Source organism: Marmota marmota, unplaced genomic scaffold (genome assembly GCF_001458135.2).
Source record: "Marmota marmota marmota unplaced genomic scaffold, marMar, whole genome shotgun sequence".
NCBI lineage: Eukaryota > Metazoa > Chordata > Mammalia > Rodentia > Sciuridae > Marmota > Marmota marmota.
In genome coordinates, this window is record NW_026000037.1 from 38,196,454 (window position 1) to 38,223,723 (window position 27,270).

The 27,270-nt window shown below is 39.0% G+C and overlaps 1 protein-coding gene across 1 annotated transcript in view; it reads left to right on the forward strand.

Moving 5' to 3' along the window:
- Positions 1-27,270, forward strand: part of Lypd6 (LY6/PLAUR domain containing 6) — a 29,861-nt gene extending 2,591 nt beyond the window's left edge. The window contains exons 2-4 of the mRNA XM_015479163.2: positions 5,066-5,164; positions 22,375-22,505; positions 24,330-27,270. Coding sequence (XP_015334649.1) covers positions 5,066-5,164; positions 22,375-22,505; positions 24,330-24,497 — 398 coding nt within the window. The 3' untranslated portion in view covers positions 24,498-27,270. The remainder of the gene's footprint in view (positions 1-5,065; positions 5,165-22,374; positions 22,506-24,329) is intronic.

A 27,270-nucleotide genomic window follows, 5' to 3' on the forward strand; every position in this document is an offset into this window, starting at 1 on the left:
GGGAATCACTTCTGCTCTTTAGAAGTTAATGGAAAAGTTCTGCTCTATGACCTATGTTAATTAAAGCTATGACCTGATTAGAAGGAACTTACCACATATAATGAATTGATGGTGTTTTCTGATATGATTTTGAATCATGGAAGATAAAAGTGACTCCTACCTTAGATTATAAAGTAGATGGTTTACCAGCAAGTCTGGATGTGAGTTTTTTTTATAGAAGAGAGTCTCTATAAGGGGTCACTGGCAATGAAATCCTTATTGGATTGAAGTTACCATGAATGGCTTCCACTCAGTTGGAACTTTATTCTGCCCACTTCAAATCAGAGTTAACTTGACATTTCTCCTAACTATTTCAGGAGTTTGTGGTGTGCGTTTGTTTTCAGTTTTGATTTTTTAAACAGCTATGGTCCCCTGCCCTTGAGCCCTAGATTACTTTTATATGGAGTGATCTCTCTGCCAATAAGCAGGTTTCTGTTGTAATTTAGGGCATAAAAAATGTATGAGGGAAGTGTGAGATTAGTGTGATTTTGCATAATTTATATAATCACCTTGATTTGTGGGTGGAGGCACCAAGAGCTTTCTGTGGGTCACTGAGTGAGCCAGGTTCCACTAATGTTAGGTAGAAAAGCTGGGCACCTGCCACAGGAGAAATGCAGTGATGCAGGAGGTGTGGGAAGACACAGAAACTCAGGGGCCTGGGTCAGCCATCCTGATGATACCTGCATGAGGCTGGAACCCAGGCAGAGAAAATTCAGCCTCCCATAGCTAATCTCCTTTGCTTTCTGTGTTCCCTAATCTTTGAAGTTTCTAAGCCTTTAAAAGAAAGAAATTTTATATAAGGCTCTCAATGTTGAGGCACTGTCCTCAATAACATTCTGTTCTATACTTTCTATGTCCTTTTCTTCCCTTTTTATATGAATAATGATGCTTTCTTCTCCATCTATGATTAAAACACCAACATCTAATAAAAAACTTTCAAAACAAGAGTTGATATTAAGAGCAATGGAGATATTTGGTTGTCACACCCCACATGATAGCAGAATGTAGTGTACTAAATGACTGCAACCTGTTCTTGGCTTCCATTTATTCTCATAGAATAGAGACCTTTTCTAAAAATATCCAGTTTTCCTCTGGATGCATGTTTTGAACCTTTCCTTAGTCATGTGAGTCAAAGAATGATATTCCTGAAGGGGGTTTGTTTATGCCCAGGTCGGGAGCCAACCAAATTTATTCACAATCCTGTGCTACCCAGGTAAGAGCAAGGAGACTTTCTAGATCGGTACCAGGAAATGCATTTCTATCAGAAATCTGTTCCTTTCAAAATCATACTGACAATATTTTGTTGACAGGTGGACTGAGAAGGAAGATGCATTTATTAGACTTCTAGAATTTTAAAAATGATACCCAGTTTCCAAAGACAATGGAAATTAATTTGGCGAGAATAGAAGTCTGGATGCATTACACATCAGCATACATTTCAAAACGTCTGTTCTCACCACACTTTGGGTAACTGAAGGCCTTTGTCCAGGCAAAAGTTCCAAGAGATGGAAACAAAGACTAAATCTTTTCCGATGCCTTACAAATGAATTATGGTAGGTTGAACTAGGGCTGACCATGAGAGTTAATGGGCAGATTATTTTACAGGAAGTAACTGGGCACTTTGGTGTTTCTTTTTTTCTTTACAATCACCTTTTCTTGAGGGACCAAGGACTTATGCCCTGAAATACAGAGTACTAAGCTTATTAACTCTGTGATCAAGAGCCAAATTAGATTCATTCACAGCTGGGGCCACAACAATCTGAAACTCTGCTTGCTCTTTAATGCTTTGAAGTAACAGAGAAGAAAATAGCACATCTCTCAGGAACCTCTTTCTGTCCTTTAAAAGAAAAGAAAATCTCTTTATCAGATGCAGTATCAATTAGCAAGTTAGTGGAGATAGTTGTTTATCTGTAGATCTTATTTTGGGCTAAATATTTCCAGAGGGAAAAATTCATCCATTTTCTTGGGATTGTACCATAATTAGCCACTTAAAGCTGAGTATGTTTACAGAGATTTGTCACAAATCAGCAGTTATTCACTGAATGGTATTACCTTCCAAGATGTCAATAAAAGTTTCCATGAGCAAATATTATGCTGCAGTTATGGAGAATGGACACAGACAGAAGTTGTAGATTTTAAAATAAAACTAGCCCAAAAAGAGCTCATTTGGTTAATTGCCAATGATAGATGCTGATGAAGTCATTCAGGGCAAAGCTTCATTTTGCTGCTGATGTACTTTAGCTTGTACTTCTGTTTAAATTTCTATATCCTCTGGGTCAATTTCAGAGTTGAGGCTGACTTATGTAAGAAATGACAGGATTTAATTGGTTACTACTCTTGTATCTTTTTGAAAAGTCTTTTAAGGAATCCAAATTTGGGAACACTACCACTTATTAGTGTTTTGTTCTCAATAACTTTGTTCTCGGAGCAGTTGGATCATCAATCTTCATTCAAACTTCTTAATTTATCTCTTTGATGGGAAAGTTTCCAGGAATAACTAATCCAACATTTCAGCCAAAAATTTTTTGGCTGCAGTGACATACAGATAAAACTGGATGCTCTAGCAAATTAATCATGAAACTGATGTGGTACGGCTAGCTTGCAGTCACAAACCTCGGAGAATATGATGATCATTTTTTTGAGAAATACTGTTTTTTGTCAAACCCTTTCAATGATTTTTTTTGGTGTGAAAATCCTACTTTGATCATTCTGCTTCAGATTTTATAAGCTGTATTTTAGTTTTTACTCTTTTGCTTTTTTAACTTTAATTTTTTTATTGGTTGTTCAAAACATTACAAAACTCTTGACATATCATATTTCATACATTAGATTCAAGTGGGTTATGAACTCCCATTTTTACCCCAAATACAGATTTCAGAATCATATCGGTTACACATCCACATTTTTACATAATGCCATATTAGTAACTGAGCTGTATTTTAAAGTTTTATTTTTCAAAGTTATATGTAGATTCATTCTTTAAGTTAATAGTGAAACTATTTTTTAGAGTGTCCAATCAAGAGGATTTCCCAAAATATTATATATGGTTTTTCTCATAATGACTTTTTATTAAAAAAAAAAGATAATGAAAATTCTTGTAAGATTATTGAATGGCTTGGGAATTTGAAATGTAATTTGTTTGAAATTCTTTAGGCATGTGCTTACCAAAACAGAATCTGAATTCAAATGTAACTCATTTTGCTAGGTGGTAGAACATGGATATATAAAAAACATGTGTGTGTAGTTTCACAAAATACTTTCTTGTGCTTTGTCATAATTATGGGCTGCAAGAGCATTTTCCTCCTGGTGAAACTGCCTCACGGGAGTGAGGTGGGAGACGGCTGCCTCCAACCTGCTTTCCCTCACCTTGTGAGATGATCCATACCCCTGCTGTCATTCTGGTTTTGAATTGAGTCACTAACTACTTGGAGGAACATAAAACTCGAATGTGCCATGGAAAGGTCCAGTTACTTGTCTTTTTAGACTAAGTTTATGACTTTTGACCATGTTAGGGTATTGGATATTGTCACAGTCAGCTCTGTGAAATATTGCAGGCGAGTACATGGATGGGCAAGGTGAAAATCAAAGTTATATCTGGCCCATAATTCTGGCCTTAAGCTGCTGCCTCCTCCTTCATTTATTTTTGATAACATACTTAATTGGTTCCATGTGGGCAAAGCAATTTACCCTGAGATGATTATTTCCGCCAGTGGGATACGCAGGCTCAGCCATCTGCGAGGGAGAACAGTTGGCTCCTGCAGATGAAGTGTTTGAGTGTCTGCAGCTTTCAAATAGGCTAGGTAATTTTACACATTAAAAAGAAATGCACAAGTTTTGTTTATGAAAGGCAGGACTCTAAATAGCAAAGCAAGCAAATGATTACAATTAAGAAGTAATTGAAAGCACACTGAGGAAAAGGACAGACATTCCTTGTTGATCCTCATTCTTTTGCTAACGAAAGCACTGGTGTGCTGGACATTCTCCAGAGCATGACTTTCCATGTGAGACCTCCCACCTGAGCTAAAAGGTGGGGCAAAGAACATAGGTACCTGGAGGATAACCTCTTCAGAACACAGGAAGAGGTCAGAATCGATGGGAGGAGCTTGTTGGAATTGAATGTCTCGTATCTCTTTTCGAATATAGCACATGCTACCATCCCCAAACCTGGTACTAACTTACCTGTACTTCATTTTCAAAATTTTATCAATTTTAAAATGTCACATGAATGAAACCATATGTAACCTTTTGGGGTTGTTTTTTTTCCCCCCATTAAGAAAGATTCTCTGGAAATTTATCCAAATTGTTAGCTATATTAATAGTTAATTTCTTTTATGCTGTCTAGTATTCCATAGTATGAATGTACCACATTTTTGTTTAACTGTTCACCCATTGAAGAACATGGGGGTTGTTTCCAGTTTGGGGTTATTGCAGATTGAATATCTTGAGACCAGAAAGCGTTCAGATTTGGGATTTTTAAAAATATTTTCATATATAATGGGTTACCTTAGGGATGGGACCCATGTCTAATCATAAAATTCATGTTTTATACATACCTTATATATTATACATTATATATATATTTATACACACACACACATACACACACATACCTTATGTATATGACCTACAGATTATTTTATACAATAATTTTGGTGCTCCTACAATTTGATTATGACCTGTCACATACGGCCAGGTGTGGAATTTGGGGAGTATCATGAGAGTGCTCAAAAAACTTCATATTTTGGAGCATGTTAGATTTCAGATTCTTAGATTAAGAATGTGCAACCTATACAAATGCTGTCGACATTTATTTACAGATTTTTTTTTGTGTGGACATAAATGTATTTCTCAGGAATATATTTTTAACAGTGAAATTGTTGGGTCATATGTTAGTTAAATGTTTGGTTTTTTAAGACACTGCCAATATGTCTAGAGAAACCTTTTTTTTAAAAAAAATGAATATGTCTAACTTCACAGGATTCTGTGCTCAGTCTAAAAATCAATCTTTTCTTTTGATTTTTTGTAGCCACACCATATCCTGGTGGATTTAAATGTTTCACCTGCGAAAAGGCAGCAGACAATTATGAATGCAACCGATGGGCTCCAGACATCTACTGTCCTCGAGGTAAAATGTCAATAGACAGATTGGGGTCCCCGAAGCTGTTCATGAGTGAGTAGCCCTATAGACCTGGTGCATGCCTGCAATCTCAATGGCTCCTCTAGTCTTAGGTTTAGTATATCTTTTAAGCTGCACCAATAACTTTTCCTCAAAGACTCCCAGAAATATAAAGCCATCCATAATATTTCCCCCTTTTTCATGAAGCATCTGTGGAGCTCCAGAGGACTTAAAAGAGACTTCCCCAGACAGGTCAGCTAAATGCAGAATAGGAAGATAACCGCCAGTTTGTCTAACCCTCTTTGAAGCATTAGTCATTGCATAGTAATTTCTTTCATGTAAAGTAGGCATTGATGCTCATATAAAGATTCCATTTATTACATATCTTACCAGAGACTTCTTTACTGAGACTGCATGAAAGCTAGAATTCTAAATGTCATCATTGCCCCAAATAAAAAATCCTGAGCTCTTTTAAATATTAAACTTAATGTTTAAATGGTGTCCATTTGAAGATTGAAATTTTAACTCAAATCCCCATTTCATAATGAAGGCAAGTCATAGTCAGATCTCTTTTATCCTGTCAAGTAAACAAGATTTTTCTTTGTGGCTCTGGAATCATTGTTGGTTGACTGCTATATTTTGCAGGAGAGTGGATTTGTTTAGTGTGAGGAGGATGATGAGGGAGAGGTATTTTATTGGCAAATGTTTGAGTGAGTAGTTAGCACACTTCACTGCTAATCCAATTCAGTTATTAAAGTGACTGGACACACCAAATGCATTATTTTTCAACATAATGCAGGAGCTCTCATGCTCAGTCCAGTGAATGGCCCTCTGCTTCTCAAGGTAAAGTGGAAAGTGTGAGAGCCCAGAAAATGCCATTAAAAGACAGATGTCAGCTACTGAGCCAGTGCTGTTGAACCCAGGAGCCTCTACCTAGGCTGTACAGTAGAAATACCTGTATGACCTTACAGATATTCCTAAAGCCTGTGTCCTGCCTAGACCAATGGCTCCAAACATCAGTGCAGTCACTCATGGAGAGCATATTAAAACACAGACTTCTGCTACCACCCACTCGCCCTCTCCACCTGAATATTTGCTTCATTAGGTCTGAGATGGCTTCAAATTTTGCATGTCTAAAGAACCCCCCAATGATGCAGATGCTTCTGGTCTGAAGACCACTTCTTAAGAACCACAACTTTATACAAATTAAATGAGCATATCCAAGATTAGCATCCTGCACTAGTACTTTTAAATATCCCAGGTGATTTTAATGAGCAGTCAAGAGCAAGAACCACTGGGGCCTCATCTACCTGCTGATCAGGAAATGTGTTGTAATTTCTAGATTCTTCTGTTTATTGTTAGGTAGAGATGTCAGTGGGGTCCCAAAAGATTACAGGGAAGAGAAAAATAATGGAGACACTAAAGACTGCCTTAATCACAAATTAGATGTCCAGTCACCTGGGTAACCAATGGTAAGTCCTGTCCCTAGTGTCTTCTGCTGCCACTGCTCATTTCTCGATGAGTCAGTATTTTCTGACTTTAACCTTGCAGGATAAACAACTGGGCAAGGTACTAATGGACCTGATTGAACCACTGCTTCTCAAACGTGGCTGTACATTGAAACCACCTAGTAAAGCTTTGAAAACACTGATGTCTGGGTCCATTCCCAGAATTCCTAATTAACTGGCACATGGGTATGGCTGGGAATAAGGATTTTCAGAAGTTCCCTGGGTCACTAATATGCAGCAAAATTTGACAATTGTAAACAGTGACTCTGGACAAAAACAGGATGATTTGCTGTGTATCCAGTAACTTCTGGGTTGGTTCCTGCTGGGAGAAAGCTAGCCAATTGTCTTCTGAAACTGTGGCTACTGGTCAGAGATAGTACACAGGAAGTGTATCTTATTCTGTGCTGCTCTAACATAATATCTCAGACACAGTAATTTATAAACAACAGACATTTATTTCTCATAGTTTTGGGTGCTGGGAGTCTAAGATGGAGGTGTCATGTTAGCAGGTCCAGTGTCTAGTGAGGGCCTCATTCCCATGCCTGCAAGATAGCATCTTGTTGTATCCCTTGGAGGGGAAGAGTGTTGTGTCCTCATATATAAAAAGGCAGAAGGGATGGAAGGGAACACACCTAATCCCTGGAGCCTTTTGTAAGGATCCCAATCTCCCCATGAGGGATCTATTCTCATGACTTAATCACCTCTTAAAGACTTCACCTTTCAATATCATCACATTGACAATTAAGTTTCAACATGAATTGTGGGGGACACATATAGGCCATGGCAAAGTGTGGCTGTGCTTGTCTTAGGATTGACTCAGCTCTGAGGTACCTTAGCAGATGTTATGCAGAGGAAAAGGAAGGTATGTGAGCTGGTCTTCTCTGCAGACTTGATTATATACAAATACATCCCTGTCTCAGAGAAAAACAAACAAACAAAAAAAGCAGGTGACCAGAATCACTGTGGGAATGCTTCTCAGGGAAAGAGAAAGCTCCATCTGGATGTTTTCTTCTAAGATTAGAATCTATCCTTTCAAAGTACAGATACCTAAAAGTACCACAGAGTGATCTTTAAACAATTTATCCTTTTCTCTTTTCTCCCCTACACATTTTTATCTTTTTTTTTTTTTTTGTCTTTAAATTTATAGGGATAAATGGAAAGTCTTACACTGAGGTTCATGGCAGAAAATGACCAGCCAAGCCCCTGGGGCGATTAAGCAGTGAGAGATTGGAATCTGGTTTCTTCTTTCTAGGAGCAGGTAGTTTAGCCTGGGAGATAAGATCTGAATATATCAAATATCAAAAATAGCAGGGCAAAATTAAGTGCCAAATGAAACATGGCATTGAGTGCCGTGGGAGTTTAAGGGAAGAAGAGCATCTGGGGGCTGAGTTTGCCAGTGAAAGCATCATGTGCTGAGAACCCTGCAACAGGCCGACACGACACCTGGGAAATGGGTTCAGAACCCTGGAGAAGGCAAGTCTTCCTGGAAGTCCTTCAGAACCATGGAGTCAGGATTTTCCAAGTGTGCTCCGTGGATGAGGAGAGACCTCACCTGGGAGTAGCAACCAGTTAGTATGAAAGAATAATAGGAGCAAAATAGTGGAATCAGGTTGTTTGTGTGGAGCCTTGAGCATCAGGTAAAGGAGTGGGCACTCAAGCCCTAACCTGGGAAAAGGTGTAACCCTAACCCTAACCCTCATCTTGTTGCACACTCAGCCTCCTGCTTGATCAGCCTTCTTCCCACGGGTCTGCTGCTGTTTAATCCATGTTTCCTCCGTATTTTTTAATCAAGTAAAAATAGCACAATTGCATTATTAGGTTAAAATGTAAAATGTCTTTACTAACCAACCCTGTGTTTGTTTTCTGGCTTATCATGCCTGGAGCAGGTCTAAGAATACCAACAGGCTTAGTAAGTGGAGCTCAGAAGCTGCCATGGAAAGGCTTCCTGGCTTTCTGTGACATTTCTGGGATTTTGTTGCTTGTTTTGTGACATATTGAACTAGGTTTTAATTATTGGAGATGAAAAAAAAGTCGTTTCACATAAGCATTTAATTTTATCTATATGGAATTAGCACCGACACCTAATTGTTTGGGAAATGACTTTATTCTGAGAATTTTTGAAAGCTCAATTCAGTTAGTGGATGAACATGGAGACCCAGTGTGTCCTAATGGCTCATGCTTCTGGAGTTGATAGGTTTGTTGTGAATCATCATTGGGTCCAACATGTTTGGAGAAAGTCTGGCCCTGACTAGAATCACTCCTCCAGCTGTGGAGGAGTCAGCCAGCCACACTGCTAGCTGACAGAGGTTCCCTGTCACTCTTACTTTGGGAATGTGCATTGCTTAAGTACTTCCATTGCTTTTACCTCTGTGCTTCCAGATTCCTGGTACCATACTCACTCCCTAGCAACGAGAATTGAAGATGTCCTCCATAAATGGCTCCTATTGCCATATGTGTAATTTCAGGAACTGCACCTGACAAATCTGTTCAACTTTCTTGGTTTTGTGAACCAGAATGAGAAAAGATCTTAAAACCCTGTTATAAGGGACCAATCGAAGGAACTGATGTGGTATAAGAAAAGCTGAGTGTCACGTACTCGGATCCATGTCATTTCGCCCATGACTTTTCTCTGTGCTGCAAGATTAAAAGTTCCTTGAGAGAGGAACTGTATAAATGTTTAGTAAGTGTCTGTGGAATTAAATGTCAAGTCAAAAACATTACAGTTTTTAAAAAAGACCTGTTCTGCAGCGGACACCTAAGCCAAGGATAGTATGTTCCTTCTTAATTAGGAAGTACAGTTGCCTCCCTCTAAGGCACGATCTTCATGTGAATTTATTGCTGATAGGAAATCAGAAGAAAAATTTTGAGATAGTGGACACATATTCTTTTGAATCCAACCTCTGTGCTGCTCACTGGTTTTCTCTGAAAATGAATGAACTAAGATGTTCCTTGATACCTCTTTCTAGACCAGTTGTCTGATGGTTCCTGGTACAAGCAGGAAATAGAAATGGGATTCCCAGCTCATTGAAGGTTGCAAATGTCCAGGAAAGACTTCTTCATTGACAGACAGAGGCATGGCTGAAATAGATAACCTTTTATTTTAACACATAACTGAAGGGTGGTTTTTTTTTCTTTCTTCTACTCAATTTTATACTTAGAATCTGGCCCTTCAGGATTTCTATCCTTTATACCTAGGTGTTTCTAAATCCCGTCAAGACCCAAGACAATTTCTTACTGATTATCTTTAATATGGCCTCTTCTCCAAGATAGTGAAATCAATACCTTATTCAGGGCAGGTCCATGGAATGTGTCTCTCTGGAGAGTGCATTTGTGCATCTATAAATATGTTGGTTATATCTTATCCACCACTTCTGACTGCTAAGTAATGAGATGTTTTCAAGATTCTCTTTTATTATTATTAATTGCTAAATAGAAGTCTTAAGACTTCTTCCTTTTTAAAGAAAAATTTTAATTAAATGTTAGAATGCATACTGGAAAGGGAACGGATCATAGTGTATAACTTGTGAATTTTTACAAGGTTAGCATTCAGGGTCTACCACCCACGTAAAGCAGTAGACCCCAGAGTCTCTTAGTCATTATGCCCCACTCCATAAAGGTAACATTACTGTGAGTACTGCCTTTGAGCTTCCTATTAGTGGAGCTGTAGGGAATGTATATTCTCCTTGCTTTCACACATTGTAAGTGTGAAATTTATCCATGTTTTGTAAGCAATGAAGCCATTGTTTCTCAAAGATGTATAGTCGATCATTATATGAATATACCAAAATTCATCTATTCTACTGTTTTTTTTGTTTTTATTATTATTATTATTTTTTATTGGTTGTTCAAAACATTACAAAGCTCATGACATAACATCTTTATTCTACTGTTGATGGACATTTGCATTGGGTCCAGTATTTGAAAACTATGAACATTCTTATACCTGTCCTTTGGTACACATATGCTTGGATTTCTGCTCAGTCTATCCCAGACACATTATTGCCAAGCATGAGGCATGTGAGTGTTGTCTTTATCAAGTATCACCTATTAGTTTTTTAAAATTGCCTGTACTGATTACACGCTCACTAGCCATGAACACAAGTGCCAGTTGCTGCCCAACCTTGCCAACACTTAGTATTGACAGAGACAATAGAAGCCAGCAGTTAATGGCATTTTTTTAAAGTGCTAAAAGTGAATAACTGCCAACCTTGAATTTTAGCCCAAGCCTGTCAGTCTCACCTCTCTCTTGGCTCTGCTGCCAGCTCTGAACTCATGTTTGTGCATCCCAGGCCCCTGGAGAACAACAAAGGCTCTGCCCTACTTCTCTGCCCCTTGGCAGGGCTTTCTGCTTGGCTTCTCAGCCTCTCCACCTGTGCAGTTTCTGCATCAGCAAATGCCTGGAGGGGAGAACAGGTACAGAATGTCAGGGTGAACTTAAAAAAACCACTTTTCTTTCCTCTGTTACCTTGCTTTTCAAATTCTACCCATCCTGGTAGAGCTCCTGTGTTTTCATACAGATTTTTGTTATTTTAGTTTTATCCTGCTACTTTAACTTTATTGTGTTTCTCGGTAAGATGATATAAGCTGGCATCTCAGCCTATTTCTCAAACTTATTTAATTAGAATTTTTCCAGCAACTTGGAAGCCCAAAGTGCTACCATTCTATTTTCAGAAAGTTTTATTTTTCTCCACGCTGAGAGCATCTAACCTGGTTCATTCACAGTGTTTCTTCAGATATTTTCTGTTTTTTTTTTTTTTTTCTTTCAGTGCTGGGATTGAACTCAGGGCCTCACACATCAGGCAAGTGCTCAACCCTGAGCCACATCCCCGGCCCTGTCCCGATATTTTCTGTTACCAAGTAGCCTCCGATGGAATCATCCCCTGGATGCTTTTGTCCTCTTTTGTTTTCCCACTGTCACTGTCAAGTCTGGCCTAGCCCCTCTACCTTATCCTACCTTTCCAACTGCATCTTTGAACCTTTACCTGGTAACAAGCACAAAGCTTCTTGAATTTCAGAAAATTTTTTTTAAAAAGAAAGTTTCCTCAAATGAGTGTGTCACCTATCCTTAAGAAGTGTGGATGATGTTTTTGGAAAGACGGGGAGGTGCCTTGTCTGTCTGGCAGTTTCTGCAAAGGGTACCGACCGCAGGAGAAAGACCTTGGTCATGACTCAGTTTGATTGATGAGCAATTGTTTAGATTAAATTTCTGCCTGGAGGAATTTCTTACGTGAGACAAGAGAAGGAAACACATCTTTTTCAGGGATCTGCGGAGAGTCATTGATACAAGCAGGAAAACCAAGAGAATAATCTGGTGCCTATGTGCCAGAGGCTGTGTAATAATTCCTAATTAGGGCAAGCTTTAAATAATTCAGCCTCTCTGTGTTCAGTTTGCAGTTCTTCCTCTTCATAACTCCATTTTCTTTCATCTTGAGTTCTTTCTTCTTTCACTTTCAATTTCACTGAACTTTGAATTAAGGTATAGCATACACATGGAATATTGAACAGTGTCGTGGTTTTATTTTTCACATATTGAACTCACCATGCAAGAAGCACCCAGATGATGAAATCACTATTTCCAGGAGCTCAAAAGTTCCCTCCTGCCCTTTTTTCCTTCCTTCCTTCCTTCCTTCCTTCCTTTCTTCCTTCCTTCTTTTCTTTCTTTCTTTCTTTCTTTCTTTCTTTCTTTCTTTCTTTCATTCTTTCATTCTTTTCTCTACCAAATGTCTCTGTTGTGGACTGAGTTGTGTCCTGCCCCCAAATTTATATACTGTGGTTCTGATCCCTAGTACCTTAGGATGTGACTGTGTTTGGAGATAGGGTCTATGAAATGGTAATTAAAACTAGATGAAGTCATTGGGCAGATCCTTAATCCAATACAACTGGTATCCTCATAAGAAAAGATTAGAACACAGACACATAGGGATGATGATGTGAAGACACTGGGAGAAGATAGACATCTACAGGCCAAGGAGAAACCCGTTCTGTCAACATCTTGACTTCAAACTTCTCCAAAACTGTGAGAAAACTTTTGTCAAAGTCAATTACTCTGTGGCAGTTTTCTTATGTCAGCCTTAGAAAACAAATATAGCTCCTGGAAGCCACATGCAGTGGTGTAGGACTATAATCCTGGAGATTTGGGAGGCTGAGGCAGGAGGATCAAAAGTTTGAGGCCTGCCTCAGCTTTTTAGCAAGACCCTCTGTCAGAATAAAAAATTAAAAGAACTAGGGATGTAGCTCAGTGATAAAGCAACTCTGCATTCAATCTGACAATAAACTAGTATTGAGTTCTTTTCAGAAATTGGAATACCTTTTTGTATCTAACTTCTTTCACTCAAAATTCATTTTGTTAGCTAGCTGTCATTATTATATGAATACGTGCCATAATTTATTCTACTATTAATGGCATTTTTATAGTTTCTAGTTTTCATTTGTTTAGGTAGTTCTTCTATAAAAAGCTTAGGGGCAGAATTTCTGGTTCATATAATATGAATATGTTTATTCTTATGTGATCCAGGCAAATAATCTTCCAAAATAGTTATACTAGATGAAAATTATATTTCCAGTAAAAGTATATTATTTGGGTTGGAGCTATAGCTCAGTGGCAGAGCACTTGCCTACTAAGTGTGAGGCACTGGGTTCGATCCTCAGCACCATGTAAAAATAAACAAATAAAATAAAGGCATTCTGTCCATCTACAACTACAAAAAAATTTTTTAAGTATAGTATTTTATTTTCAAATTGGATGAGACCATTCAAAATACAGACATGGAAGAGATGTTATAGGCACCATAGAGCTAAATGATTTTAATTTGGTTCAACTTTGATTAGAAGAGTTTAGTGCCATTCTATCTGTGTTCATTGTGAGTGGAGAGTGCAGATTCAATAAGAATTGACCTTCTTCTCAAGGTTTTGATTATAATATAGAGGTGTTGATCTCAACTAGGAATGATTCCCCTGACTCTGGGGGAAATTGGTTGATATTTAAAGACATTTGGTGATATTGGCATCCAGTTAGAGGAATTCATGAATTTGCTAAATACCCCGTGATGCACAGAACCTTCCCCCAAGTGGAATTGTCTAGCCTAAAGTGTCAGAGGACTGATGACTTCCACTTCTGGAAATATGAAGCAGGTGTACATTTCCATTCCTTCTGCCAACTACAACTAAAATTCTGAGCATTGTAGATAAACAAACATGAAAACCAATAAACCCAAAACAGCAAAAGACTCTGAAAGGTGGAAAGAGAGAAAATGACAGACTAGCTATTGACTTCAGGACCCAAAGAACAACACAAGGTGAGGGCAGCAGGTGTCCTTTCTGCCTCATGAATTCTAGACCTGGAGCTGAAGAAGTCAACACCCTGAGAATGTCACAAGCATCAACAAAAGGAGCCCTAACAGAAATGTACTCTCTCTAGCCAAAGGACAAGAAAAATATCACCTAGAAAGAAAACTTAGATAATAACTATGTTCTAGCCAAACACCCACAGGAAAAAAGAATGTAGCCCCACCCATACCAGCAAAGGCTGAAAAATGAAGAGCCTTGACATCCATCCACAACAGGACATGTCGGCTGAGCTGAGGCACCCTGACCTCCCTGCTGGGATGATATGAGAGGACAATTAAGGGGAATCTCATCCCCCTCTGAGCAGTCATGAGGTCTCCTCAGTATCAGTGGAGACTACATGGGCTGGTCTTCAAGTCTACCAGCATCACTGAGATGCCTCTACATCTCCCTGGGGTTGAGTCAGAAGTGACTTAGTGGAGAGACAGGAAATCACCACCACCATTTGTAATAAGGCCGTCCTCTCCCAGAGCATTAATAGAAGCCAGTGTGAAGCATTAATGAGGCATTCCTACCACTCTCAAGAAGAGAAGAGTCAAAAGATCCAGAGTATCATAATGCCAATATGTTCCTATTTCAATAAAAATAAAAAACCTTGTGCCACAAGAAATATTTCAAATTGAATGAAAAATGACAATAGTGTATTAGTCTACTTTCTATTACAGCAAATACCTAAGATAATTAACTTAAAAACAAGAACACTCTATTTTTGGCTTTCAGTTTTTGAAGGTTCAGTTCATGGCCAGCTGGCCCCACTGTTTTGGGGTCTGTGGCAAGGCAGTTCATCATGGGTAGAGCACATGGGAGAAGCAATCTGCTCACCTTATGATGGTTAAGAAGCAAAAAGAGAGAGAGGGAGAGAGCAGCATTCCTCAATCCCCTTAAAGGTCATGCTCCCAGTGATCTAACTTCCTATGTTGGCCCCACCTCTTTTTTTTTATTATTAGTTGTGCATGACAATACAATGGTCTTGATATAGCATACATTTGAATCAAATGGGGTATAATTTCTCATTTTTCCAAGTGTATAGGTTGCAGAATCACATTGGTTATACAGACACGTATATACATACAGCAATACTAGTGTCTATTTTATTCTGCTGCCCTTCATATCCCCCCTTCCCCTCCCCTCCCCTCCCATCACTTCTCTCTATCCAATTAATGTGACACACTTCTTTTTTTCCCCTCACTTCGTCATACATGTATTTTGTATAATGATAAGGGTCTCCTTCCATCTTCCGTGCAATTCTCCTTCTCCCTCCCATCCCCTCCCACCTCTCTTCCCTATTTAGTGGTAGTCTTCTTCTCATGCTCTTCCTCCCTACCCCATTTTGAGTCACCCCCCCTTAAATCAGAGAAGACATTTGGCATTTGTTTTTTAGGGATTGGCTAACTTCACTTAGCATAATCTGCTCTAATGCCATCCATTTCCCTGCAAATTGGCCTCACCTCTTAAAGATTCCTCCACCTCCAATACTGCCATCAACTGGAAAACATGTCTTTTAACACTTGGGCCTCTGGAAAATACTTAAGATGCTTGAAAACTAGCAAATTCTTACTAAACTGAGATAAACAGAGATGCTACAATTGTCTGAAAAGAATTTTAAAACAGCCACAATAAAAATGCTTCAATGAGTAATTACTTAGTTGAAACCAATGAAAGATCTCATCAAAGAAAGAGAAAACTTGAAGAAGAATCAAATGGAATTTGAGAACTGTAAAAATACCGTATCTGAAATTTAAACAATTCAACAATGAGTAGACCCAGAGGCAGAATGGAAGAAACAGAGGAAAGAATCAGTCAACTGAAGGACAGAAGAATAGAAATTACTCAATCTGAAAGGTGGAAAGAGAGAAAATGACAGACTAGCTATTGACTTCAGGACCCAAAGAACAACACAATGGTGAGGGCAGCAGGTGTCCTTTCTGCCTCATGAATTCTAGACCTGGAGCTGAAGAAGTCAACACCCTGAGAATGTCACAAGCATCAACAATTGGCCTGGACATGGTGGTACATGCCAGTAATCCCAGCAATTCCAGAGGCTAAGGTGGGAGAATCACAAGTTCAAGGTCAGCCTCAGCAACTTAGCAAGACTCTGTGTCACAATAAAAAATAAAAAGAACTGGGGATATATGTAGCTCAGTGGTAATGTGCGCTTGGGTTTAATTTCCAGTACCAGAAACAATAGTGAGAGAGAGAGAAAGAGAATAGAATTGAAAAATAAAAAATAAAAAAAGAACAAAGCCCAAGGGATCTGTGGGACTATAACAAAAGATATGCCAGAAGAACAGCCCCGAAATTTGCAACGTGTGTCTCAGCCTTTTCTAGCTTTGTGCTTGGGTTGCTTGTCTGAGGACACATCCATACACACAGTTTTGCACCATCAATGGGAACAATTCCACTTGCACAATATTAGATTTTTGAGGGAGGCTTTATTTTATAAGATTTCCTCCCAAATTTTATTGATTTTTTTCCAACAATGTGCAAGAATATCATGCTTTCAGATGGCTGTGTTAAAGTTAATCTATACAATCTTCATGATGACCATTTTTGTTGTTTTGTAGGAAAATCAAGTCAATGCCTGAGACTTTGAGCATAAGCATTCATTACTTAAAAGGAAATTAAAATTGTGTACACTTATACATTTTTCAGAGTCATACTGACCTTGGCTTTTTCCATAACCAAGAACTGAGTCCTGGATACCACGTAACCTCTTTAATTGCATAGCAATATGCTGCCTCTTGGTGAAACTGATATAAAGCTACATATCTATGAGAATGGCCAAAATAAAAATAGGGGCAATACCAAAGGCTAGTAAAGATAAGAAGAAATGAGATCACGCATATGTCATTTGTGGGAATATAAAATGGTACTGGCACTCTGAAAAATAGTTTGGGGATTCTATAACAATTAAACACACAACTACCATCCAACCCAGCAATTACACTTCTGAATGTGGGCCCCAGAGAAGTAAGAACTTACATTTTCATGGAAATTTTGCATGTTTGTACCAGCTTTATTAATACTATCCCCAACTGAAACAACCTAAATCTTCTTTCAGTGGTTGATTTGTTGAATCAACTTTGGTATACCCATATCACAGACTACTACTCAGTAATAAAAATTACCAAGCTGTTGATACACATGATTACCCAGGTGAATTTCCAGTAATGTATACTGAGTGAAAATTCTCAATCCCAAAATGTTGCATACTGTACACTTCCTTTTAAACACTCTCAAATGGATACAATTATAGAAATGAAATTAATGGTCGCCAAGGGTCAGAAGGGGTGAGAGGAATGGGGAGAGGATGTGACTATAAAAGGTCTACAGGAGGGATCCTTGGGTGACAGAAATGTTCTTATCTCAACTGTAATGATGTCATCATCCTGATTGTGATAGTAATGTACAATAGTTTTATAATGTATGACCTTGTGGGGAAACTGGGCAAAAGGCACATGGGATTTCTCTTATTTCTTACCGATGTGAATCTATAATTGTCTTAAAATATTTAATTTTTTAAAATTAACCATTTTAAAAATGAAAGTCAATCTTGCCAAGTTTGAGAAATCCTAATCTATAAGGAAAGCCAGATTTAACCAAATTAGGAAGTTAAGGGATAGGGTACTTGCCCAACCTAGCATGCTCAGTGCCCTGGGTGCCATCCCCAGCACTGGGAAAAAAATAAAAAGAAAGGCAACATGGAAGCAAAAAATTAACATCGACCTATTTGAGAGAAAAATCAGGGAAGGTTTCACAGAATTTGTCAGTTTGTATTGAGTCTTACAGAACATCAGGTTTCCGAAAATGGAAGGTAGAAAAATGGATTTTAGACCAAGCTGAAGATGCATAAAATGTCTTCCTGTGAAGAACAAAGTTGTGGTACAGCATCTTAAGGAGACAACCATGAGCTCCTTTGGGGCCTTGATCAAGGAGAACCCGGAGTAGTAAGTGCTGAGTTTCAAATGTGAAGCTCTGAATGGCAGATCTAACTGATGGCACTGTGGGGAGCACAACTACTCTTCTACTCTGGTTCCATCCTCAGGAGCAGGGAGAGGCAGCAGCCTTCATACCTGCTACTTGGGTAAACCAAATACACCTAGCACTGCAGCAGCCAGCACTCCTTAGCAAGTAGGTGGTATTAATATGGAAATAGGTTAGTAAAAGTGCTGGAAGAGGAGACCAGAGATGTAGAAAATAAAAACGACAACACCTCCGATTAGGGAAAGAAATGTAAGCTGATTCCAAAGTTTAGTCTTCACTCCCTGCAAAAATGAAGATGGCCCTCTCAGGAGGTCTCTTCCTGAGGTAGGGCCACATGAAGATAAACAGATTTGAGGAGGGAAATGAGGTTTGGTTAGAGACATGTGACTTGTGCGGTGATACTGGCTGTGTCCAGGAGATAGTTGGAAATTTTCATTCTGTAGCTCAGGAGAAAGAAGCAGACCGAGAGTTAGCATCAGAAGATTGATGAGGTCATTTGAGTGAAAATTGTTTCAAGGATAGAACTTGGGAGAGTATCAACTTTCAGGTTTCTAAAAGTGATGGAAGAGAAGAGACCAGAGATGTAGAAAATAAAAATGACAACACCTCTAAAGTCTGGATGGGGAATCCCACAGAGGAGATTATACATCATAGAGTCCAGAGCTACAAAAAAATCCTGCAGAGGCAGACGTGAGAAAGGAGTATCACCTATGACACCTACTCTACTAAAGGCCATTATATTAATATATTTATGTAATTATTATTATATTATTATTTTATATGATTATATTTTATATATTAGTATTTTATACATTACATATAATCATGTGTAATGTAAATATATAACATAAATTATATTATTTTATATATTATATTTAATCATATAAATTTATATATATTAGATAATATTAATTAATATATGATATATTATGTTTTATATTATTTTATTATATAATAGATACTGTGTTTATTACATAAACATAATATTTATATTAATGTCATTTATTATACTATTATATTATAGGTCATTGTCTGACAGTCCATGGCAGATGTGAGGGATTGGGCAGGGAGTGTGTGGACAGATGGCACTAGCGTTTTATTTTTTCCACTATAATCTGTAATATTATTCTTTAAGTTATTTTCTTCCCATTCATTTTCTTGTACCTAGGGAATTGTCCTATAGCATCACTTTAAACATTATATATCTTTATTTAAAAAAAAACTAACAGAGCCCCAGAGAATAATTGAGATAATTGAGTGATAAGAAAGTCTTTTATCTGAGAGGTAAACATGTGTAATGTCTCCTTTTAATTTAAATCATCATACACCTTAAATACAGTTTGCTTAAATACAGTTTCTTTTATTGGAAATGGAATATTGGTGAGTAAATAAAAGTTTTCATTTTAGCTTTGAATTAGTTTTAGATTTCAGAGATACATTATGGAGTGTGTGTGTGTGTGTGTGTGTGTGAAAGAGAGAGAGAGGATTTTATGAAAATTATATTTTGAACTTTCCAATTGTTGATTAAGCTCTCTTTTCCATTTCTGATTTTACTGAGAGTCAAAGAGTTTATTTCACAACTTCTGGAAGTATCAGTCAGTAGCAGAGTTTGAGGTTTTAGAGGCTAAAACTAACCTGGTAGAAATTCAAATCCATCTTTTATCTTTTAGATAAAAGTCTTTGAAATCCTTTTAGTGTGAAGTTATCAGCAGGCTTGATTCTCATATAACCTCATTACTAACCCGAACATTATTCAAAATGCATAGAGGGCAATGCTCTGTGGCTGAAACTTGTTTTTTATTACTACTACGCTCCAGTGATAAGCCCCATGTGGTCCACCTGGTTTTGCTTGGGAAATTCTGTCTGCTTTCTCCAAAATACCTTTGGAATCCACAGACCTCAGAGCGTGTGGGAGACTCTCATAAAATACACACCAAAGAAACCAGTTCAGTTTTTTTGAGCATTTCCCAAACTGCAGAACCCTTTTCCACATTAATATTTCATAACTCACCTAGGAATGTTGTAAGATGAGAAATGGAATAGATAATTTGAGGGATCAATGCTTTAGAATTGAGGTCTCTATTGCTGGACATGAAGGCAGTGCTCTCAGTGTACCTTTGTTTTATCAACTGGACTTGGTGAAGTATAAGAAAACCCAGCATCTTCACTGATCTATCTTCTCCCTCTAGAAAGGCGAGATTTGGCTTATTAGGTGCAAGGGTTTTCCATATATTCCTGAAAAAATTTTTTCTTATCAATTGTTGCTACTACTTTCATTCAATGGAACGAGTGCTTCATTAATAAATAAGGGGGTTTGTTGTGGACAGGAAAGTATAAACAGAATTGATCTATCAAGTTCACCAGTTGTTATTTTAAGGCTTGATTCTTAAAGCAAGATAATTCATTACTTGGGGGACAAACCTAATTTCCCAAACTGAAACCACGTAGTGATTTACTTATTCCATAAGTGTATGATCTTATCTGCTCAGATTTACATTTGGAGCTATAAAACCTCTGGCAGCTGCTCCTAGTTGTCTGCATGAAGAGGAGACAGGAGATAAGAACATTCCAGTTTTTATTGCTTTCCAGAACATTTGAACTTGGGGCGGGGATGGGAAGGTGCACCTATTGTAGCCATAAATGTCCACTGAGTCTGATACCTGAGAAGTAAACCCGGCCTCTTTGGAAGGTGTGGTAAGTATCTGAAGCCACTGTCCTCCAAACTGCTCCATAGAATTCTGAGCAAGCTTGAGACAGCCTCAACCTGATTCTTAAAAAAAAAAAAAAAAAAAAAAAAAATTCCAACATCTAAGCCACGGTGCAGTGTGGGGACAGCATCTGGGGGAGGATGTTGACCCGGTCAATAAGAAGCCATTTGGGATTCCTGTTAGGTGGGATGTTTGAGAAGACTTTCAAAACCCTCAATTTTCACTGGGCATTGTGACCCACACCTCTAATTCCTGCCACCCTGGAGACTGAGGTAGGAGGATTGCAAGTTTAAGATCAGCCTTAGCAATTTAGCAAGGCCTCTACACAACACAGTGAGACCCAGTCTCAAAAAAAAGAGGGTGGGGGGGGGTCCCAGAGATTGGGGATGCTGGGGATGCAGCTTAGTGGTAAAGTGCCCCTGAGTTCAGTCTCTGCTACCAAAAATAAAAAAAATAAATAAATAAAAACAGAGTTTTCTTGACTCAATGCAGTCTACATTAGTTCATTCTGGGGAGCTAAAATTCTTAAGCTTTCTTCTTTGAACATTAGCGCTTTGGTTAAAAGCTGCCAAAATCATGACAAAATCTGGTGGGGGAAATTTTTATGGCCTAATAAATAATATCATAGAAGATCATAATTCCATATTAGCCACTAAATATCCAAAATGTATAAAGCATGCAAACTTGGGTCTAAGATATGGATGAAAAACAGCGCAGTGACATTTCTTAAGAATTATTCATTTTCTATTTTAATGTGAAAGTAGAACGGGAACATTCTCTTAAATCCCAGGCTTAGAGAGCTGAACGCTGCCTGGAGGCTCTGAAGAATTACGTTGACAAAGCCATTTTTCTTTAGTTTTTAAATTACCAATAAAATAATTCTCTAAAAAGAATTTTGAAATAAACCTCGAGCTTTCAGACTCAGGAGTCTAGAGGAACTTCTATGAGCTCCCATCACGGTCAACATCTTCTGTCCCAGAAAGACACTGGAATCATACTGGGAGAAATGAAGCTTCTTGGATCGCCTGAGTTGTTGGGTTAATCTTTCTTCCTAATGCATCCTAGATCCAGCTATGCTCGGTGGCAAGACATTCTCTTGAAGGGAGTCATTTTCTCAAAATAAAATGTGTCTCTTTCTAATAGTTCTGCCCTTACATGGGAATACCTCTCTCTCTCTCTCTCTACACACACACACACACACACACACACACACACACACACACACCAGCCTCTGCTGTGTCTTTCATCCCCTGCAATACCATTGTACCTGCTTCTTTTTTTTTAGCCCTATATACTTTGAAACTTTTAACCCTTTATCTTTCTGAAAATTGCCACCCTTGCCTCCTAAATCAACTCCCCAACCACTCATCTTCTAAAGATAAGGACAATGGCAAAATTTTTAGAAAGGCAAAGAGGGATCTATTGAGGTCTCCATTTATGGGGCTCACCATGGAGAGAGAGACCTGCGTTCTCTGGAAGGCTGTGTCCTACCATGGCAAGATGGATCTCTCTGGGGAGATCTTTGGGAGTGGACATATACTAGGGGTGGTATATATCCTATGTACTATTAGACCTTTTCAGTAGCAGGAGTGTTCGCCCTCCTGTGGGGTTCCTTTTTAGGTAGACTGGGCTCACACTTCCCATCTCAATTAAAGCATATTTTCTCTGTTAACAGAGACCAGATACTGCTACACTCAGCACACGATGGAAGTCACAGGAAACAGCATCTCTGTCACCAAACGCTGCGTCCCACTGGAAGAGTGCTTGTCCACTGGCTGCAGAGACTCGGAGCATGAAGGCCACAAGGTTTGGCAACACAGCTCATGATGGCATGGCATAGTCAAGTGTCCCCCTACTTCGGAGGGCTATCTCCCTTCCCCACTTGTAGGCTGCCCTGTCTTAGAGCACTGTGGAAAGAATCCATCCTTTTCTGTCTGCTCTAAGAGTATGAATGAACACCAGGGCACAGGAGGACAGGTATAAATTGTGCAAGCCCACACCAGAAGGATGTGGAGGATGATCTTAAGTCCTTGGTTCACTCAGGAGAGTCATAAAGCTTCTGGAAGGGAGAGGAGTGAGGACCACTTGTGCCACCTTAGCAAACATTGTTACATCCCAGATGGAACAACAATCCATCCACCCGAGGGGGCCCCAGGCAATTTAGCTTTGATAACTTTCTGCAAAGTGAGGGATGCTAGTTTGTGGAAGTCTCTACTGGCTCCTGAATCATTTGATAAGTGACAAGAGAACCACCTTCCTGTGGATCTGTTCCTCTTAAACTTTGTCAGTGCCTGTATACAGAAGTGCTTCTGTGTAAAATGAAGTTCAGGGGCCAGCCATGAAGGAGGATATAAAGAATCAGAGAGAGGCAGTCTGACTCGTGGTCAGAATGAGCGATGCCCCAGCCTCTCCTGCTGGCTGTGAGTGTGCTCTTAACAAATGTCCTTTGTGACATCTCCTACTTCTGTCAGGTTGCTTTCCTGGGGATTTAGGCAGTTTTCTTTCTCATACTCTGAAACAGTACTGTCAGTGACAGACGCCTAATAAGTGACTTCTCAAATACACTAAGAATTAAATTCTTATTAAGAACGAAAGCCTACTTGTTCCTGGTTTGAAATATGAAACATAAAACCACGGTCATAACCTGACCCCTCCAGCCAGCAGGGCCAGGCTCAAGGGTTGCTGTGGTGTCTGTACCAAGGAGAACATGAAGGATCAGAGAACTTATGTCCTATGTTCAGGTCACACAGCCAGCAAGCAACAGAAATAGGATTCAAACTCATTTCTGACATCTCCGTTCTCAACATTTTACTCTCTCCCCATGTCAATTATGACCAGAGACTCAAATCTCAGCAGGATGATGGTGTAGGATATTAACCATCCTATGAATATGAATCATCTGGGATCTCATTAAAATGCAGATTCTAATTCTCTAAGTCTGAAGCAAGGTTTTGAGATTCTGCATTTCTAACAAGCTCCCAGCTGATGTTGAAGCTGCTGGTCCGTACTTTGTGTAGTGATGGCCTAAAATAATTGCTGTCAGTAACCCTTTGGGTTTATTTCTTTCATATAATTCAGGAGTAAAGCAGTATACAGCAGCAGTAATTGCATAAATGAAAACCCTTCAAACGTTAACTCACCCACGAGAATGGAGATAATTATGCAGATAGCGATAATGAAAGTAAATATTCAAGTTTAAATTACGGGGGCTGTTGCCACTTCATTTTCACTGTGAAAACTTGGCAGAGGAAGGTGTACCCTCCTGACAGCTGCCTCAAGTAGTCAAAAAGAGCATCTTTGAAATGGAAGAGCAGTTTTCAAAATCCCATTTCACAGGTGGAAGAGCTGGAGCCCAAAGGTCATGAAACTTCTTGAGGAACCACGTGGCTGAATGTCAAAAACAGAACCCCAGTGCCTTGGAGTTAAGGCTGGGGGGTTTCATTCTGACCATGTTGCTTCTAGCTGGAATATTATCCCCAACCTCCCTAAATGTTGGTTGGCATTTCCTTTGTGGAATAGAGCATTTTCATTTGAGTTTTGCCCTAGGGAGACAGTTCCTATAAAGATACCTGTCTCCTACTGGGACCAGCTGGCTTCTCACCACCCCCTTTTCCTCTTCCCTTTTTTCAGATCTGCACCTCCTGCTGTGAAGGAAATATCTGTAACTTGCCACTCCCCCGAAATGAAACTGATGCCACGTTTGCCACAACATCACCTATAAATCAGACAAATGGGCACCCGCACTGCATGTCGGTGATAGTGTCCTGCCTGTGGGTGTGGTTAGGACTCACATTATAGCAGCTCAACAGTACCGTGTTTACTAGGGATCCATGGGATCTCACTGTCCATAGTCATGCATGAATCATTGGCCTGACAATAGTCACCCATGTGAGACTGCACCAATCACAGATGTCATCGTGGCCAGGCATTCCCACTTCCTACGAGAAACAAGCATTGCTTCAGTATTGCCATTTGGCATCTAACCAAGACCCCCCCATCAAAGCCAGCTTGCCCCCGGTATGGACCCTGAATTCCATACCACAAACCTTTGTTTTGACTCCAAGAAATAGTTCTGCGTTTATTGTAACCTAGATTATTGATTTGGAATACATGCATGAGCCGGAAGAGGACCTGGAACCCTCTGAGATGTCAGGAATATGTTATGTGGACATGTATACACATTTGTTTTTCAGGAGAAAGGCAATGGACCACTGCTTTAATTACAATCATGAATCCAGTTATAGCTTTAGAATTTTAAAACTTTGAATCCAAAACGATTGGACTATTTCCTTTGAGATTCTGACTGAGTTCCTGAAAGAGCAGCAAGCAATTTGCTTAATTTAATTTTCCCAGCCTTTTTCTCTCAGTCATATTCCCTCAGCTGCATGGGAGGATAAAAAGGAAGATGTAAAATTTGGTGTATTTGTAAGGGCGGCTAGAAAAGAATTTCCCCAAACTTAGTGGAACTGATACCCATCAAGCCCTTCATGGAACTGGGGAGACTGGCCTTGACTTTGAGCCTAGTTATGCTCCAGGAGATCCTGGATTCCACTTGGGCCAGTGGTGTCCACAGAGTCCCAAAGCAGGATGGGGGTCCTTTTCTTTAGGTGTTGGTTTCTATATTCTTGCGTAGCTAATCTAGACAGGGAGGCTTTAGAATGAAAGGAAGATGTGTGGGTGTTAGTCGTAATTCATTTTGAGGGCCCAGTGACTCAGCCAGCTGCTTTCTCTATCTACAGTTCTTACTACCAAAGAACCTTCTCCTTCCAAATTCCCAGAGACTTAGGGAGAAGGTTCTGCATTAAATTGTCTCTATATTAATAGTATAATATACTAGAATGAGAAAAAGGTAGATTTTGAGATTAGTAAAGAGACTCCATGGGAAGTTTTTTTTGTTTGTTTCTTCTAGATCTTACTTTTGAGGTAGAGGATAAAATTTTTGCCATCTTTCCTACATTTTCGGCACCCAAAGTTGTGTTTCTTTGTTCTCCCTTGTAAATCCTTTAAACAATATTTATTTTTGTATGGCATAACTGGAAACTAAAATATATTCTAAAAAAAAATTCTTTATTCTGAACAAAATGATCAAATTAGAATTACTTATTTTTCAACCATGGTAGAGCTTGTAATATATGTTTGTTGAAAGTTATCTATAATACATCCACTGGTATTGAGAAAAGTTAACATGTCATGAGCAGGAGTAATGTGTTTGTCTCAAGGTTCTTGCTCATGGTTTCCTTAGTGGTATTGTCCCAAAAATATGCTGGTAGAGACCATCACTGGTCTGAACTTTTCTGCAGGGTTATGGGACATGTTTGCATGGAACTTGGAGGAGCCATGACAGTATTGTGAGGATCCATCTGTCCAGCATAGGAAACTCTCTGGCTCATAAAATGAGACTCCCTCAGGGACCCAATATGAACTGACAGCAGTAACCTTGATACAAAATGATCTAAATTGTATTACATAGCCTTAATTCAGAGTTTGGTAGGCTTATCAACTTGTTGCTTATAATTGGGGCTGGGATAGTAGAGGGAAAGTAAGCCAGACACTCATTAAGCAACTCCTGTGTGCCAGGAACTATGCTAAGCACTTTATGTAATTTAGGTCATATAATCCCAGCGAAAGCTCAGTGAGAAATATTACTGGTATTTAGACTTTAGAAATGAAGGTACTGAGGCACAAAAAAACCCCTCAATAACATGAAGCCTTTTCTTTAGATTTAGATTATATGTGATGAAGCAGGATTTAAAAGGAAAGGAAAGTGGAATTATTCTCCTAGGAAAACTTCCAGGCTTGACTTCATAGAAATTTGTCCATCTTATCATGTGGAATTCATTTTGTGCAGGATGCCTTTGCATGTGTCCCCAGGTGATTTTTTGTTTTTCCTCTAGAAAGTAAGGGTATGGCTTCCTCATTTGTCTCTCTTGCTGAAAGAGGAGATGGTTGATCTTGCATCTAAAGATGCTTTAACCTGGGTTCTCTCCCCAGTACCACAAATAAGTGAATAAAGAAATATGCTATAAGACAATGAAAATGTAATGTTGTACATATCTACATTTTTGTGCATGGTCACACTCCACTCACATTTTCCAAGTACTGCATGTGATTTGAACAAGAAATAAGAAAGTGACCACATCAGAGCTTCCCTGGCGGGTGTAGAGGGATCTGGTCCACAGTGGTACAGATTCCTCCACCCCCCAGGGAGTTATTGCAGACCGCACAGATGTGCTGCATGCACCCCCTACACCTGTTAAAATGGTTTTTGTTTAATTCTCTTGAAAGAAAGCAGTTTGTTCACCATCCCCAGCCTCAAGGAACCAAGGAAGGACCATTCATGTTGAAGGTCCAGGACTGGTCAGCCATCTGACTTTTCTACCACATTAAATTTTCCATTAAATCCTCACCATTGGTGATGGCTTGGAGTGCAAAGAGCCATGATGTGTATATTAACCTATGTGCCACATATTTATATTTAGATTCTCTTAATTCATGTCAATATGAGATTAATTTCTAGATATTGTAAATATTGTACATTTTGTAAATCAATGAATAAAGATTTTAAGTGTTA